Source organism: Rissa tridactyla, chromosome 1, assembly GCF_028500815.1.
Source record: "Rissa tridactyla isolate bRisTri1 chromosome 1, bRisTri1.patW.cur.20221130, whole genome shotgun sequence".
NCBI classification, from domain to species: domain Eukaryota; kingdom Metazoa; phylum Chordata; class Aves; order Charadriiformes; family Laridae; genus Rissa; species Rissa tridactyla.
The window spans coordinates 59,579,276-59,595,058 of NC_071466.1; the positions used below are offsets into that span (position 1 = coordinate 59,579,276).

Consider the following 15,783-nt stretch of genomic DNA (forward strand, 5'->3'; position numbering starts at 1 on the left):
AGTGGATCATTTTAAATATTACTTCATATTTATTTCTCAGAAGACACTGAAGTTTCTAGACTTCATACAAAGTTGAAATCAAGTTTGAATCAAAGTTGTGTCAAGTTAGACTGCGTCTATCCATCACACATCTAAAAATCAATCCTGAAGGAAAAGACAAGATATGGCCTGAACAGCTTCGAAAATCGTAGTAATTTGGCTTCTAGACACAAGTAGAGGTGCTCAAGAAAAACTGCTGGTGGGATAAGTTATTCTTGATGGGGACTTGCAAATTAAGATCACCTGAATGGGAGCAAAAGGTTTTTGTGTGATGGTAGGTGGAAAAAAATATTGCTGTGATGCGTATCACCAGGTGGCAGTGTTACACAGTCTTGCAGCTCCTATACTTTATGAGAAGTTTTGGGGTCTTGGGAGGAATACTGATAGGGATATGTATTAGTTTTTGCTAGGCAGAAGGAAGCATTTTGCAGTTTCAGAAGAGACAGGTCCCTGCATTGATCTCCCTGATCAGAGTCAATCGCTGGGAGGAAGTTACAATCCTGGAACTTGGGCATTGACGTGGACACCTTAATCTTTAAATACAGGAATTTATTGCATGCTCTTAGGCTGTTCTTTACTGGGCAAAAGACCAAATGCAAGTGCAGTAGCGATATCCTTCACATGATTGACAGTGACTGAGTCTGTAGCATTTCCACTTGTAGCTGAATCTTGAAAAATAAATGTGGATGTGGTACAGATGGCATGCCTTTGGTCTGTAGTAAGTCCACAAAAGCTACTCTAGAATTTACGTCATAAGTCTTACAGGATTCAGAAGGCCGAAGGCTGGAAGGAATGTGTATAAGTACGTCTAAGTTTTTCCGTGCACAGAACAGAAATGGGGGAGCAACTTGCTGTGTCTGTCCTGCTAAGTGCTTTCCTCAGGCTGTCCTCATGTTGCAGATTCTGGTTGTAGAGAGCACACATGAACAACCCTATGTGTAGGGGGTTTGGGATTACAAAATAACCACCCCGCATTTCATAGTCTTTCCTTTCGCCCTTTGGTGCAGGACCAGCATTTGCTGCTAGTCATTTGATGTTGCATCTTTCAATAACGGGAGCATTTGTAACTCCACTCGAAGTATCTTCTCACTCACCAGCTCTGTCTGGCCATACCCTGAAGCTGCACACATCTTTTGAACGACAACAGCAGCCAGAGGCTCTTCGGCTAATTTGCAGGCGCTGGTCCCATCTCACATCGTCCTTGCCACAGTTCTGATTAGAGCTGGATAGCAGCAAGGCTCACCATTGCTTGTCCCTACTGCCACCCCATCCCCGAGGCAGCGGAATCCAGGAAGCTCCCTACGTAGCCTTACATGCCAGAGATTTTCTTTGCTAGCTAACATACTGTAACTTCAGCCTGAGTTTTGTAATGTAACTTGGCTGTGCCGCAGTACAAAAGGCAAGAGGGAACACAAATTTTTCTTCCTTAAATTAAAAACTGCAAATGCTCAGTGGTGTTGCCTATGTTAGTAAATGAAACATGCTCAGGAACTTTCTTGGATACTGAGGCCAAATAGCATGGCATGGTCTGACCCACACTGAAGCTGTAATCTTGGTCACTGAGTGCCTCTTGAAAATTATTTCTGGAATGGTTTGACTCCCAAACTATGTCCAGGATTGTATGGGAGAGTGCTAGTTGGCACATACCAAAACATGGTTACAGCATTTTCTCATTCTTTACTTTTCTAGATGTCCACGTTGCAAAGTCCAAGAATGATCCCTGGTGCAAGAGCAAAAGATGACCGAGTTTACATGACAGAAAGAAGATCTTCCTATAAATATCTAGCTTTTGGCAGCTAAAAAAAACTAGCTCAAAGTTTTCAGAAAAGTTCCATTTTTGGGAAACTACTTTCCCAAAAACTGTAACTAAAAAAAAAGAAAAAAAAGTATTGTAATATTTCTATGAGCAGTTATACAGTTTTAAACAAAAGAAAAGTGGCTAGAATGCTGGAATTGATTTAAGATGTTCCAGTTGTCCTAGGTCAGCATCTTACACAGGTGGAATTATGAAAGCAGACTATACCTGATCCTTTATCTCATAAGGAAAACAAGCAGCAATGAGTAAGGAATGATTTGCAGAAGCCACTGCATATGGACTGGCACATGTGAGACATTGAAAACATCGTTTCTGTATTGTCTGCTTTCAGACTAAAAGAAATAAAAAGGGGTCATAGGTTTAATAAAGTTATTACATCCAGAAAAAGAATGGCAAGCAGGAGAAGTGAAAATTAACAAGCCTCATAACGAATTGCAACTTTACAATAAGATGAACCGGTAACGGTATAATGCATAAATTGTTTTAAAAGGAAGAATACAGCACTCAATGTGCCATTGAAACAGAAGGTTCAGTAAGTGCACATACTAAAATTTAATCTGACAAAAAAATAAGGGATGTTTATACTATAAACCTTGGAACAAATTAATCCCAGAGAGATGACTGAAGTGAGCATGAGTTTATTAATTTAACAATTTGCATCCTTGTGACAAGGATGCCACCTGGGACTTGCTGCACAATGAAAAATTGGATTATTGGAAATCTCAACTGGCTGCAAGTGTTGAAACAGCTCAGGTCAAGCGGTGATAAATAATTTAAAGAAACCAGTGTGAGGCAGGTGTCACTTTAATTTTACATTAACAGATCTATTAGACATTAACCTTATCAGACAGGTAATTGTTAAATGAAATCACACTTTTGTACTTTTGCTTCGTAATATCATTTGCTTACTTATACATTTTGTACAAACCTTGATGTTGGCACTGGCACTGACACTGCTTCACGTGTCCATTGCTTCAGACTAGCAAATATTGTATTGACCTTTAAAATAAATGGTAAGTATGCCAATTTTTATTTTTAGCAACTCTGAAAATGTGTTGTGTGTTACCTCAGAAGTGGCAAGGAGAAGGGACATACTGCGCTGGAATTTTAAAATAATTTTGTGTGCACATTTTCACATGTCAGGACATCTCTCGTAGAAATGACAGTAGAGCTGGCATGTAAATTTTAACAGGTGAAGGGGTTCTGCCTGAAGTCGTTATGAGGAATAGGTTATTGCAGGATTATTTTCTTTGAATTCTTGGTGAACTCTGAACTGTATGCTGAGAGCATAGGATCTCAGAGAATTATTATGTTAGAAATAAGAGAATCCTAAGTCTTACTTGCAATTGTTTTATTTTGAAATCCACAGAAACTACATTCATTTTTTTAAGAGTATCCCAAAACTAGCTTCTAACTGACTTTGGATTTTCCTTGTAGTTAAACTCTCACCGGAGATTTAGAGATGAGTTACATTTGAAAGGGAAAACGTTGAGATTGCAATTTTTAGGGCTTCATTTTGAACCCAGTCGTGTTCCCATCAAATCAATGGAAACACGACCACGTTCAAAATGAGCCTTATCATCACTTCATTGATGCTAGTGAGTTACAGCCATTACTTCTAAAGAATCTAACTGATTTTATTAAAGTTTAATCCCACAGGGCCTTGCAGAGTAACCTGGACCTCTATAAAGACGACATAAAGTGCTTCCAAATGAAAACACTACATTCTTTCTCTAGGGATAATTAGCCTCTGCTGACTATTGTGAGACTCAAGTTCACTCTGGAGACCCCAACTCTTATGGAAATTAGGGCCACGTTCGGTATAGCCACTGGGAAGAACTGGGTGGTGGTTGGATGTGCTGTGGGTTGTGGCTGTATATAAAGCATGGTCCACAAACCGTCATTAAGAATATTAAAATTCATAAGTAAAAGCCTGTCTTTGAAAGCTGCATAAATGTATTGATTCATGTGGGCCTGCAAGTGCTTTTGCTAGTTTCGGAAAAATGAGAGCTTTTTCAAAAGTCAAGTTTTTAATCTAAACCTCATTATAAATATTTTCACTTCTCTTGGACATCTTTTCTGTCCAGTAGAAAATACTTTTTGCCAGTCTTCATGAATCAGTAGCTGTCTTGGGCAAGTTTAAATAAATAAGAATTTTAAATTTAACTGAAATTCACAATTTCTCTGTTTAGCAAATTTAGCTTTGATCTTTTCATGGAGATGAAGGTACAGTGTCAGTCTGGTATTTAATGAGAAAATCTTAAATTATAATAGCATCTCTGTATCTTACTAAAAGCATTATGAGGGATACTTAAGTCTAAATCCTTTATCTGTGCTTTTATTCCAAATACGTATTTACCCACACAAGCCTTGATAGTGCTATTCTGTTACCGAAATAAGGCTGTATTTATATTTAATGTTGGGTTGGGTTTTTTTTGATGGTTCCTTAGGTGATGAGTAGGCTGAGGTGAGAACAAAATACTTCTATATCTTACATGTATAAATATTTACATTTCTCTGGGATAGGCTTCCTGTCACCTAGTGAAAGAGAGAGGTTAAAAGGCAATCTCGTTAAGTCCACTCTTGGGAGACACGGGGAGTCTGGAAGCAGGTGTGTACGGTAAAGGACAGAGCAGAGAAGAGAGTCAGGTCTCCCAAGAGAGAAGGTGGATGCTCTGCTTCTCTTGCTGGCAGAGAACACAGTGATTTTCCAAGGCAAAAGTGCTGTTTTCCACCTTGGTAAGAGTGAGTGGGTGCACACCTCTTGTCATTACTGGAAGAAGTAATGCCAGACTCTGCCTTTTCTTCTCTTAGAAGATGGAGGGACCGGCATTCCAGTATCGTGGTGCATGGCTGTACAAGGGTGGATTTCACCAGGTGACCCATGGCGTTCTCCTTACAAAATTTCACTGAAGATAAAATTGCATCTCTTTCGATGTCTTGGCAAGACCCAAGAATTTGCTACTCTTACCAGCATAGTACTTTAACAGTGCTGTGGGACTCTGGGAATGTGTATGTGTGGGTAGCACGTTCATGCATTTGAAGTCGGGTGGTGTATGCTGTTGTTCTTGTGGTAGCAACTTTAACGTCTAGATTTGGCACTTCAGGGCATGCTCTGAAGGGCAGAGACTGTAGGTTGTTGGGGGTTTTTTTGTTGTTGTTGTTTTTTGGGGGTTTTTTTTGGGGTTTTTTTTGTGTGTGTGTATGTTTGGACTCAATGATCTCAAAGGTCCTTTCCAACCATGAAGATTCTATGATTCTAACTTTTGGAACATCTCACAACGTTTAGAGTTTTAACTGCTTTCGTTTAGATCATTTTCTGGTAACTTCTACTATTTCTGGAAAGATTTAATGAGAGCTGATACTCTCTTCCAAGAGTCCAAATACTTACTTTCTACTTACTTTCAATCTTCAGCTTGAAATACATTGTTATAACTATTTCTTTAAAGTTTTAAAGTTAAATGGCCCATGGGAAGGCACTATTCTTCTGTTATGAGCCTTCCAGAGGTGAAGTTGTCTTTAGAGTTGAGCAAGAAAGTTGCTTTAGCCCTGTCAGATATCTAATTAATCCCTCAGTAAATAAAGACATTCTGTAATTAAATAACCACGATGTGCAATCAGTTCTAACATGAAATGCTTTGCATATTAATATATTATAATCCAGGAGCTTGTACGAGGCTTGTATTTGGATATGAAGTGTTTGTGACAGACTTTTAAAAAAAGACGGAGAACTCATTGCAGACAAAAGAGTGTTTGACAAAGCACTGCTTAGCTAGATGTGACCTCTAAGGTAGATATTTGAATTTCTATTAAATTATAATTTTTTCAATAGGGAAACAACACAGTTTCAACCTGAGAGGTTTTGTAAATATGTGAAGGGGCTTGAAGAGTTAACTCTTGAAACTTTGATAAAGCAGCTGCTGGGGAATAGATGTTGCTGCCTCGAGAACAGTAAGTTTTCCTCAGAAAACTTTCAAGCATTTGGGACTTTGTGCTCTGGAGGCTTCAAGTGACCCCCAAGAGCCACCAGCACTGCAGGTCATTTAATGTATAGTTAGGTAGTTGTCCTGGTTTGAGCGACACAGGATTAATTTTTCTTTCAGTAATTTTACTTTTCAGTAAGGTCTCTTCTAATGCTTGGGAAAACTGCACTTTTAGAAAACTCTAGTGTCTGATTGGTGAAAATATTTACTTTACAGCCAGCTGTGGTATGTGGTATTCAAGGTCTCAGTGCTTCGAGCCTTGCCAGGTGCAGGGATGAGGAGGAGCGAGACCCGGGCACTTGACCCAAGCCGGACAACAGGATTATTTCATACCATGAACGTCACATTCAGTATAAATTGGAGAGTTTGCTGAGGAGTTCTCTCTCTCCCTTGATGGCTGTGATCCTGAGAACGTCTTGCCCCGCTGCCAGACCCCTGATCCCTTCCCTTCCTCCCGGACCCGCAGCGCTCGCGGTGTCCGACATTTGCTGTCCCCTGCTGGGAGTGCACAGCCTCCTGCTGACAGCGATGGCTGAGTGTAATCCGCGTGTATTTCATATTGGTATCGGGATCGATACTGGTTCTTTAGTGTTATTAATGTTAATTATTTAGTCTCATTCTGTTAAATCTATTTATATTTCAACCCTCGGGTTTCCTTGGTTTTTTCCCCTGATTCCCGTTCCCAGGTGGGGAGGGGTCATCGGGTGATGGAATAATTGTCTTAATGACAATAAAGTGTTGTGGGTTCCTCAAGCCATAATGGTAATTAACACGTGCCGCAGTCAGCACTCCCTGCCCTACTTATTTGAAACACTGGAACTCCGGGGTTACAAACACAGGCTTGAAACCGCAAGCACTACGAGACCCACGTTCCCCCAAGGCAAAAATAATGGAATTTTAAGGAGTTTAAAAGAAAAAAAAAAAAAAAACCAAACCCCGATGTTATCTATTCCCGCCTGGCTTCGCCGCGACCGACCGCGGGCGCGTGCTGGCACCGGCCCGGCGTCGCGCGACCCCGTGCTCGCGCCGCTTTCCGCGCGACCCCCGCTCACCTGGCGGAGCCCCCGTGTCAATCTCATTGGCTTCCCTCCGCTCCGCCCTCGGCGCCTCATTGGCTGATGTCGCCTTCCCCCCGCCCCCCTCACCCTATCGGCGTCCGTCCGATACCTGGAGGGGAGCGAGGAGCGACTCCCAGCCAACCCACCCCCCCCGTTCACTCGCTGCCCGCTCTCATTGGCCATATAGCCGGCGTGCTAGGCCCGCCCATTGGCTACTCGGCCGGCCGGCTTTGCCCCCATTGGCTGGCAGGCGGGGTCCGCCCCGCGCCTCCCCGCCGGGGGCCGAGCGGTGTGTTTGGGCTGGAGAGTTGCCGGCGGAGCGCGGATTCAGGAGCTGGCGTCCGCGCGTGCCGGGGAGGGCGCGAGGTGCTTTCCCCCTCAGCCGCGAGGAGCGGGATGGCGGCTTCGGGCGGGCGCTGAGCGGAGCGGGACGAAGCCAGCCGCCGCCTCCTGAGGGGGACCATGCCGTCGGGAAGGGAGCCGTGCGCCCCTCGGCTGCGGGATCCGAGGGGGGCGGCCGCCCTGCCAGCCCCCGGTAGCGCCTGAGCCCGGGGCCGCGCCGCACTGCCCCCGCGCATCGCCATGGACGAGCGTTCCAACAGGTGGCTGCTGCCGCCGCTGCTGGCCATGCTCTTCTTGCTCATCGTCTACCAGTACGTGTCGCCCGCCTGCCCCGGCGCCGCCTGCCCCCACCGCCCGCCGGCCTCCGCCGCCCGCCGCGGGGGGGGCCCGGCGGAGCAGGAGGAGGAGGAGGTGGTGGCGGGCGCCGCGGAGGAGGAGGAGGCGGCTGCGGCGGCAGCGCTGCCGCGGCTGGTGGCCAAGTTCCCGTTCGCGCGTGGGGAGCTGTGCCGGCGGGTGCGGTTCGACATGCGGGGCCGCGACGTGATCGTCTTCCTCCACATCCAGAAGACGGGCGGCACCACCTTCGGGCGGCACCTGGTGCGCAACATCCGCCTGGAGCAGCCCTGCTACTGCCGGGCCGGGCAGAAGAAGTGCGCCTGCCACCGCCCGGGCGGCGACAAGGACACCTGGCTCTTCTCCCGCTTCTCCACCGGCTGGAGCTGCGGGCTGCACGCCGACTGGACCGAACTCACCAGCTGCGTGCCCGCCGCCATGGAGCGCCGGGGCTGCGCCGGCAACCGCACCCTCAGGTCAGTGCCCGCCGCCCCGGGGAGGAGGTGGCGGGGGGTGATGGGGGCAAACCCACGCGTGCTCGGAGGTCTCGCCTGTGCGGCTTGATTTCCACCCGCTCGAAACCTGATCCCACCTTTCCCAACCCGGTGGGAAGGCTCCCTGTAACTGGGTCCCGCTCGCCGGCAATTTGGCAAGAATTGTCCGCCGCCGTCGTCGCTGAGAAGCAAACGCGGCGGGGGCTGTGTGTGAAAGGACTTCTCTTCCAGTGGAGGTTCTAGTTCGGGCTATTCCCCTCCCTATTTGTTACCTGTGATGCGTTCGCTTCACCTCAAATTTGAGCTGATTCCACGTAGCGCCTGTGCAGCTGCCTGCTGTACAGGGTTAGCGTGAGAGAAACTACTCGTTTTAATGCAAGTTTCTTCTATCTGTTTGTCCTTTTGAAACTTGTTTTTGACAAAACGCTGTGCTCTTCTGCATAAGAAGAGTGCCTCTGCAGAATCTAATGGATTGCTGCAGCTGCTGAGTGATGCAACTAGTGGAGTTTGAAGTATTCAGAAGCCCTTAAACTCTCTTTTTCCCGTGTTTCTTGTTGGCAGGTAGACTGGTTCTCTGCTTCGTGTTGAGTACTGAGCACTTGCTCTATGTGCGAGCTGAAAGCCAGGCTCTGTGCAGGGAATGCAGTACTAGCAAAAACTGCAGTGTTAATGGTCCTTGGATGATCGGAGGACAGGGCAAAACTTCTGATTTTTGTATGCATCCTGCCTCTCTGCCTGTTATCTTCTATTGCGCTTTTTTTGGGTCGTGCAAACGGTCTTTTCTGTTTTTAAAATGGAAAAATTGTCAGATGGCTGATCTTTCTTGATATGAGATAGCTCTAGGTGATTCAGTAAGTTTTGGGCTTTCTTCTAATTTATTTACCATTAAATCAAGATTTTCAGGCTAATATTAGATCCTGTCTTTATTTGGATGATAGATTTCAACATGCGTATTAAGAAGTTATGAGCTGAATTCTCTCTTAAACCTTTGTACTGTAATGATTGTGACTTCAACATCTGTAAAGTATTTAGGAAAAAAACTTTTTTTTTTTTTAGTTAGATAGTTATCCAAGTAACTTCTTTCATTTTACTATCCATCTTAATTTTATGAGTCTGTAAACTTTAAATTTTCAGTAGGGCCACTCACACATTGTGTTTTGTGGCTTGTCACTTAAAAACATGTACAATCTATGACATAGGTGGACTCATTTTCACAGGGCCTATTAGTCAAGACAGTAGAGTTGATTATTATTGTTGTTGAACAATTTGAAGATTATTTGATATGAACATCAAAGTCTCTCCCATACCTCAAAGCTAGTCACATTTGGCGTGACTCCAGTCAGGATAATTTGAATTTATTGTTGATGGTTGTGGACTGGGACTGTACTTGCAGAATGCTGTTAAGGTAATTCATACAATTTTGTGAAAAATGTTTAGCTGGAGATAAAATGTATGCATTTGTGTGCTAATGGAATAGAAATGCTGTGAATGCCTCCAAGGACAAAATAACTTGGTGGTAACTGTACAGCTTTAAGGAATATTCAGTAAACTTGTAATGTAAACCAGGGAGAGAAGGAAGAAGAGTAATACTTGTAGAAATGGCTGAAAATACATAATCTGCCACTGAAGTCCCCTTTTCCTCTGTCATGAAGAATATTAGTAGGTAAATAACTCAGTGTTAAATTGAATTGTGAAGATTACAAATGGGCAGTAAAATTGGAGTAGTGGCTTCAGTACTTTTAAACAAAAACATGATTATATTAAGTAAATTTAAAACTTCGAGTTGAATTACAAAGCAGTTCATTGTGGTTATTTGGTTGATAATTATTTCGATTGAAGAAAGACGTGTGGTGACATTTCACCATTATAGCTGAATAGTGTTTTCTTAATTTTTTTTTTTTAGTTAGTGAATGATTTGGTTAGTGTGACATTGCACTTCTTGATTTGTCTTTATATAAGTGAGGAAAGTGCTGTGAATAATTTTGTTGCACCTTTCTAATACTCATTCTTTCTTGTATTATTTTGTGTGCTGGACAGATACCTTTTCATTTTTCCCTTTGTTTTCTCTTTATAGTCATGTAGCTTGACTTCAGTTTTTCAAGGAGCTGTAAAATGAATTGGATAAGCCTGAAGTACGAATTGTCTTTGCTGCTGGTAAAGTTGGAATCAAGCCTAAAGTACTTTGCTGGAGGACTGTAATATTGGAGGCGTGCATCTAAGTCTTTTTTTAAAGTCTGAACGGAGAATTGAGAATGAGACTGTATGCCTAAAATGGGCAAGAAACTAGCATAAGAGTCTAATGTAAAGCACAGTGATTATTTTTAAGTCATCTTTTAAAGCTTCTGAATGTTTGAGGCATTAGACTTTATTGAATAGCTCATCTTTTTCTCTTCTCCCTTCTAGCTATGGAGTCAGAAAATTAGGCTAAATTGGTTAAATATCTGACAATGAATTTTGTTTGTGGCTAGGAGGGCAGTGGGACAAAACATATTATGAATTTGGTACCAAGGAGTTTGATCTCTTGTGCCGTATATTTGATGCAGTGAGGATGATGTTAAGTGTATTTCAGATTTTTTTTTTTTTGTTCCCTTCATAGCAGGATGTTAGTAATATAATCTGTTCTTTCAGTCCTCTGTATGTGTAGTCTGCCCCTTACTACATAGAGGGAATAAGGGACTTAGAGTATAAATCTCCACATTCTGAAAATTTGCTTCTTAGAGGGCTGGTAATAGTGTAACATAAGTAAAAATTAAACAAGTGGCTTTTGGAAGTATTTTCTTTGCTATTTTGTTATAAGTAAGTTAGATTAAGTCCTACCTTTTAGCACACGTCTTTAGAAGAGTCAATGGAGAGACTATAATTAGAATTCATGGGGGAAGGGGCTAGGTGGCAAAAGGAGGGAGTGGATGATGGTCCTAGGTCTCTTAGAAGGTGTATGAAGCACTACCTCATCTCACCCTGGGTTCTTTGTCTTTCACGGGCAGTGTGTTTAAAGATGTTTTACTTCTGAAATCTCATTAAGGTTTTGAAGAGACTTTATCTCGGCTTTTCCTGTTTCTGATGTTGGTTTTTTGCAGCCTCAGGTCCCAAGGGAGGGAGCACAGGGCAGAAATTGCTGCTGTGCCCCAGCAATTTGAACTTCTTTAAGCTGAAGTGCCAGCTGTAGTTTTGATGTCGCTGGACCCTTACCTCAGTGTGACTTAATGGTCTGAAGTGTCCTGTGCCCTTGTCCCAGCTTAGGTACTTCATTTTGAAAAGTTCTTTGTTATCAATGTATCGGATGCTATTGTGAAGTTGTAGAACTATCTTTTTTTGTTAAAAATCAAAGTTATTCTTTTGAATGACAATACTTTAAAAACAGAACAATAACTTTAGACTTTATTTCTTCAAACACTTGCATATGTTTCAATTTTCAGGATGTGAGATGTTCTGCTGAAACACCTGCTTAAGTGTTTACAGAGCCAGGCTATTAGTTTTTCATACTAATGTATAGCTTTCACTTTCACAAAAGTTGCTGTCCAGATAGTAAGGTTATTGAGAATGGTATGCAGCTGATGTATTTTTAAATTAAATTCTTATTAGTGTAGTTTTCAGCTCAGCATTGCAAATAATTAGTATAAGTAAAGCATCAGGACTTTTTCCATGAAGATGCAGTTAGGTTCGTATGGAAGTTCTTGCATCAGTAGCACAGCCCCCCATATGTTTAACAGGGGAGTTCTTGCTATGCATTATGTCTACAACTTGTGTTACTTACTCTGCCTTACAAAAATGGGTGTTACAACAGAAGGTAACTGAGACTGGTGTGGAATTTCTCTTTTTTTTTTTTCTTTTCTTTTTTTTTTTTTTAAGTAACAGTGTTTTATTTCCCTGTGTATTTGCTCTGCCCTCTCTGGAAGTCATTGAAGTTGATGATGCTTCTGTTTAGCTCCACCTCTGGAACTTGGCTTTCCTTCAAAGGTGCCAAGAAGCTGAGGCTATGGAGTCTTAGCCAACATTACTTGAGGAAAGAAAGGGAAGAGAAATGTTAGATGTCTAACCTGGGATGCCAGGGAAGAGTTGGTCTCAAGTCTGAGTGAATGACTTTAGACTGCCTCTGTAGATGGTGGGGAGAAACAGAATAAAGCAGGCAGTCCTTTGGTGGATCTAAGACATGTCTGAGACCTGCTGAATTGTCTTCTGGAGGGGTAGTTCTTCCTTTCACCAGTTACAAGGGAAGCCTGGAATGGCTAATTGGCACTTGGTATCTAAAACTAGATGACAAGAACTCCACATCTAATGTTGCATAGACATTGTCCAAATGGATTGTGTGCCTCTGATAGGTTACCGGGTAAAACTTGGTGTGTGAGGTGGGGCTTGCTTTGTCTCTCTACTCTGTATGAGGGATTGAGAAGGGACCTTAGAAGTCCTAATCGAGGCACACTTTCTCCCTTGCTGGTGTGCCTGCAATATAATTAATAATTATTCATTATTATTTATTACAAGTTTGATTAAACTAGGAAGGTAATCTTTTAAACTACACACTTGAAAGAACACTGCATTGAAAGTGTTGTCTAATTTTCTTATACGAAACAGTGAAATCAGTCTAATTGTGTAAACCCCATGAGCTTTATTATCAGTGCAGTTTAGTCTTCGAAACTATTGATTTTCATTAATTTGCTTCCATTATACTCTCCATTTCCTCATGTCTGTTTAACTTACTGTGTGCTCCATTATTCTCTGGAAGGATAAACCAGCAGTAAACCCATGAGTCATGGAACTGGGAGGGTTGAATAGAAATTATTAGTAGGATTCCTTTTTCTTCTTATGCAGTCCTTTATTTGACTATTGAGTATTTTTAAAGCTTTAGCAATAATAATGTAAGATGGACTCCATTCTTTGCAGCCATGGTAACTATGATCATTGTAAAAATGTAAGAGCATTAATTGAAAATTAAGACTACACTGAAGGTAGTGGGGAGAAGAAAACAAAAAGCCACAAATGTTTAAACTGTGGGGGAGGGAGGAAAACACAAATTCTCTACTATACCTTGATATTTTCTACTGAAATGAATGCTAGAGCCAGTAAACTCTATATAGTTTGGTTTTTTTATAAATGTAAAGAACAACAAGGATTGAACAATTTCCTGAGGTCCTGCTACTGACAGTGGGTTTTTTTTTTCCTTCCTTAACTGTCTCCAGAGTGGAATGCTTTAAAAGAACCTTGGTAATCTGCTGCAGCGTTTCATTGTCCTTACTATTGGAAAGTAGTGTTGTCTTCCCCCAGTGCTTAGTGTGAATCTTATTAACTTAAATTGTAACCCCATTGCATCTTCTGTCTTTTGAGAAACCGAGAACAAATTGATCCCCTTTTCTCTGCAATAGCCTGCTAGCTACTTTGGTTCTTAGGAAGTCCTCTTTCAACCTTCCCTTCTTAAAGTGTAACCAAATCCAGATCATTCTGTATTTATTGTAGGCCATTTTTAATGTTCCTCTTCCTTGGATTGATATCGGGTTTTTTCTTGAAATGTGATGCTTCAGTAAAGGTACAGTATTTTGTTTGTAAGTGTAGTACAAAGTGGAGCAAAAAAGATTACTTAACTTATTCTGAAAGTTGTGTTTGTGGTTGTATAATTCAGTGATGTTTGCCTATTTTGCAGTTGCCTGACATTGACTGTTCGGCTTCGGATTTAGATGCTATTCATTTTCTTAAAGACAACTACTTATATTTCCCAGTGTCTTTTTACATGAGTTTTGTGCTCTCCCCACTGGATTTCATTCCTCTTCCGTCAGTTTCTTTAATTTGTAAAATTGATTTAAATTTTAATTTTGTCCTTCCTAGCTTTTCATCATTGGCATATTTAATAAATGTGTTTTGTATTCAGCATCCACATTGTTGATGCAAACATTGAATAGAATTAAATCCCATTGTAATAAACCTTTTGTTTGATATAACTCTCAGAATTGCTTTCCAGGGAGTTCTGCCATGCCACGTTTTTTTTTTCTAGACCATTTTTTTTCTGGCTTATGACACTAATTAAAAATGTTGTCTAAAGTCATACTTTTTTTTTTTTAAAGCATTTCCTTCCTACTGTTCCTATTCAAAGCCAATTACTGTATTTTAGAAGGAAATTAGACTTATTTGCTCCAGCGTGATTGAGATAGTAATGCTGTCTGCTAATCTTTTCTTCTATGTGTTTAAAGATAACTTGTCTTAGAACTTGTGGCAACATCTAACAACTCTCCTTAACTACTCTTTGCACTGTACTTGTCTCCTGTGAGATTTTCCCTGCAAATGATTGATGGGGACGAACTCTTTAGCATTGGGGTTGTCACAGCTCTGTAAAACTTTTGACCTAAAGATAAGTCTTGTCTTCAGACTTTTGAAGCTGCTGCAATAGAAATCTTAGGTTGCCTTGCTGGTGACTACAAAAATGACTTGAACTTGTGTTTACTGTTAGTTGCTAGTATTAATAAAACAGTGATCGGCACTAATTCAGTTGGGAATTGATTGTTTTTATTCATCCATCATTGTAATTTACAGATAACTCTGAAATTTAGTAAATTTTGAGACAGAGGTGCATTTTATGAAAATGGTCACCGTAGCAGCAGTTCTTCTCATTGTCTCGAAGAGAACTTAGCAATTTACGCAAGTAAATTTGCTTACTTCTTTGCTGGTTCCTTTTTAATCTAGTTTGTTACATCATGTTGGGGTGGGTTTTTGGCTGCTTCTGGTATTTCATTTTGGAAAATATACTGTCTAATAAGATTTTCTTTAAAATGAAGGAGCTGTTCTCTTCTTTGTGCAGGAGCCCGACAGAGAAGCCCTGGGAGAGAAAAAGAAAGTGGAAGTGTCAGTAGCATCTCCTAGGGCTGTATGGTGTTATAAGACATAGCAGCTGTTGTAACTCTCTCGTGTTATTAAGATGCTTTTTAATTTCTGTTAACTAGCTGCCTAATTTAGAGTAATTTCCTATCCTCTTCCTTAAATTCTTACATAGCTTTGGGGTATGTATTTGTTTGAGGTGAAATGGGAAAAGTTATGTGTGAGTGAGAAAAGTTGCTGTGTAATGCCATCACACTGATAGAGATTAAATCTGTAGACCCAGACAGTGGCAAAAATAGGGATAAAATTGTGAGCTTACTCTTGATTTTTTTTGAGAACGCTTTGCAGAAGAAGAAGAAGAATCTCTGCCAGCTCAGCTGTAGCGATCACAAAGAAGCTCAATGGAAAGTGTAGAGAGCTGGCTGAACAGAATGATTTTTCTGTTCAGGTGTCTTGGCAATTTTCATATGTTGCCTTCTAAGTCAGCAAGAGTAAAGCATTTCCTCCCAGGGTTTGATGCAGCCATGGTAGTGAATTGAGCTAATAACAAAGATTCTGCTGCTCTCTGTGCAGAACGAGACCTGATGAAAGTAAGGGAACCTGTGTTCTTTAATGTATTTAATATTGCATTCAATTTGCTGCCTCTGGAGGTATTTATAACCCAAACTTCTAGTGCTAAACTACGTTGGATGTCTTAATGTTCTTGGTGGCCTTAGAAGGTAACTTAAACTCCCTTCAAAGTTCTGTTATTGCTGAACAAGGTTTTCAAGTGCTATGTAGGAAGCTGACTGTATGAATTAAGGGTCTAATTTGCACTGCCTAGATGATAAAATGATTTAGCTTTGAAAAAACTACTAATTTGCGGGGGGGGTGGAGTGGGTTGGAATTAACAACAGAACTACTTTTGGGTTTGTTCA

General features: G+C 41.6%; 1 protein-coding gene across 2 annotated transcripts in view; it reads left to right on the forward strand.

The window, feature by feature from the left end:
* The first annotated feature begins 7,478 nt into the window (after positions 1 to 7,478).
* The window catches only part of HS6ST3 (heparan sulfate 6-O-sulfotransferase 3), a 303,593-nt gene continuing 295,288 nt past the window's right edge, over positions 7,479 to 15,783 (forward strand). Inside the window, exons 1-2 of one of the 2 annotated variants that reach the window (XM_054188971.1) lie at positions 7,479 to 7,604; positions 7,674 to 8,047. In XM_054188971.1, the coding sequence (XP_054044946.1) occupies positions 7,479 to 7,604; positions 7,674 to 8,047 (500 nt within the window). Of the gene's footprint in view, positions 8,048 to 15,783 lie in introns of both variants that reach the window. The other variant, XM_054188970.1, reaches the window with a different exon arrangement.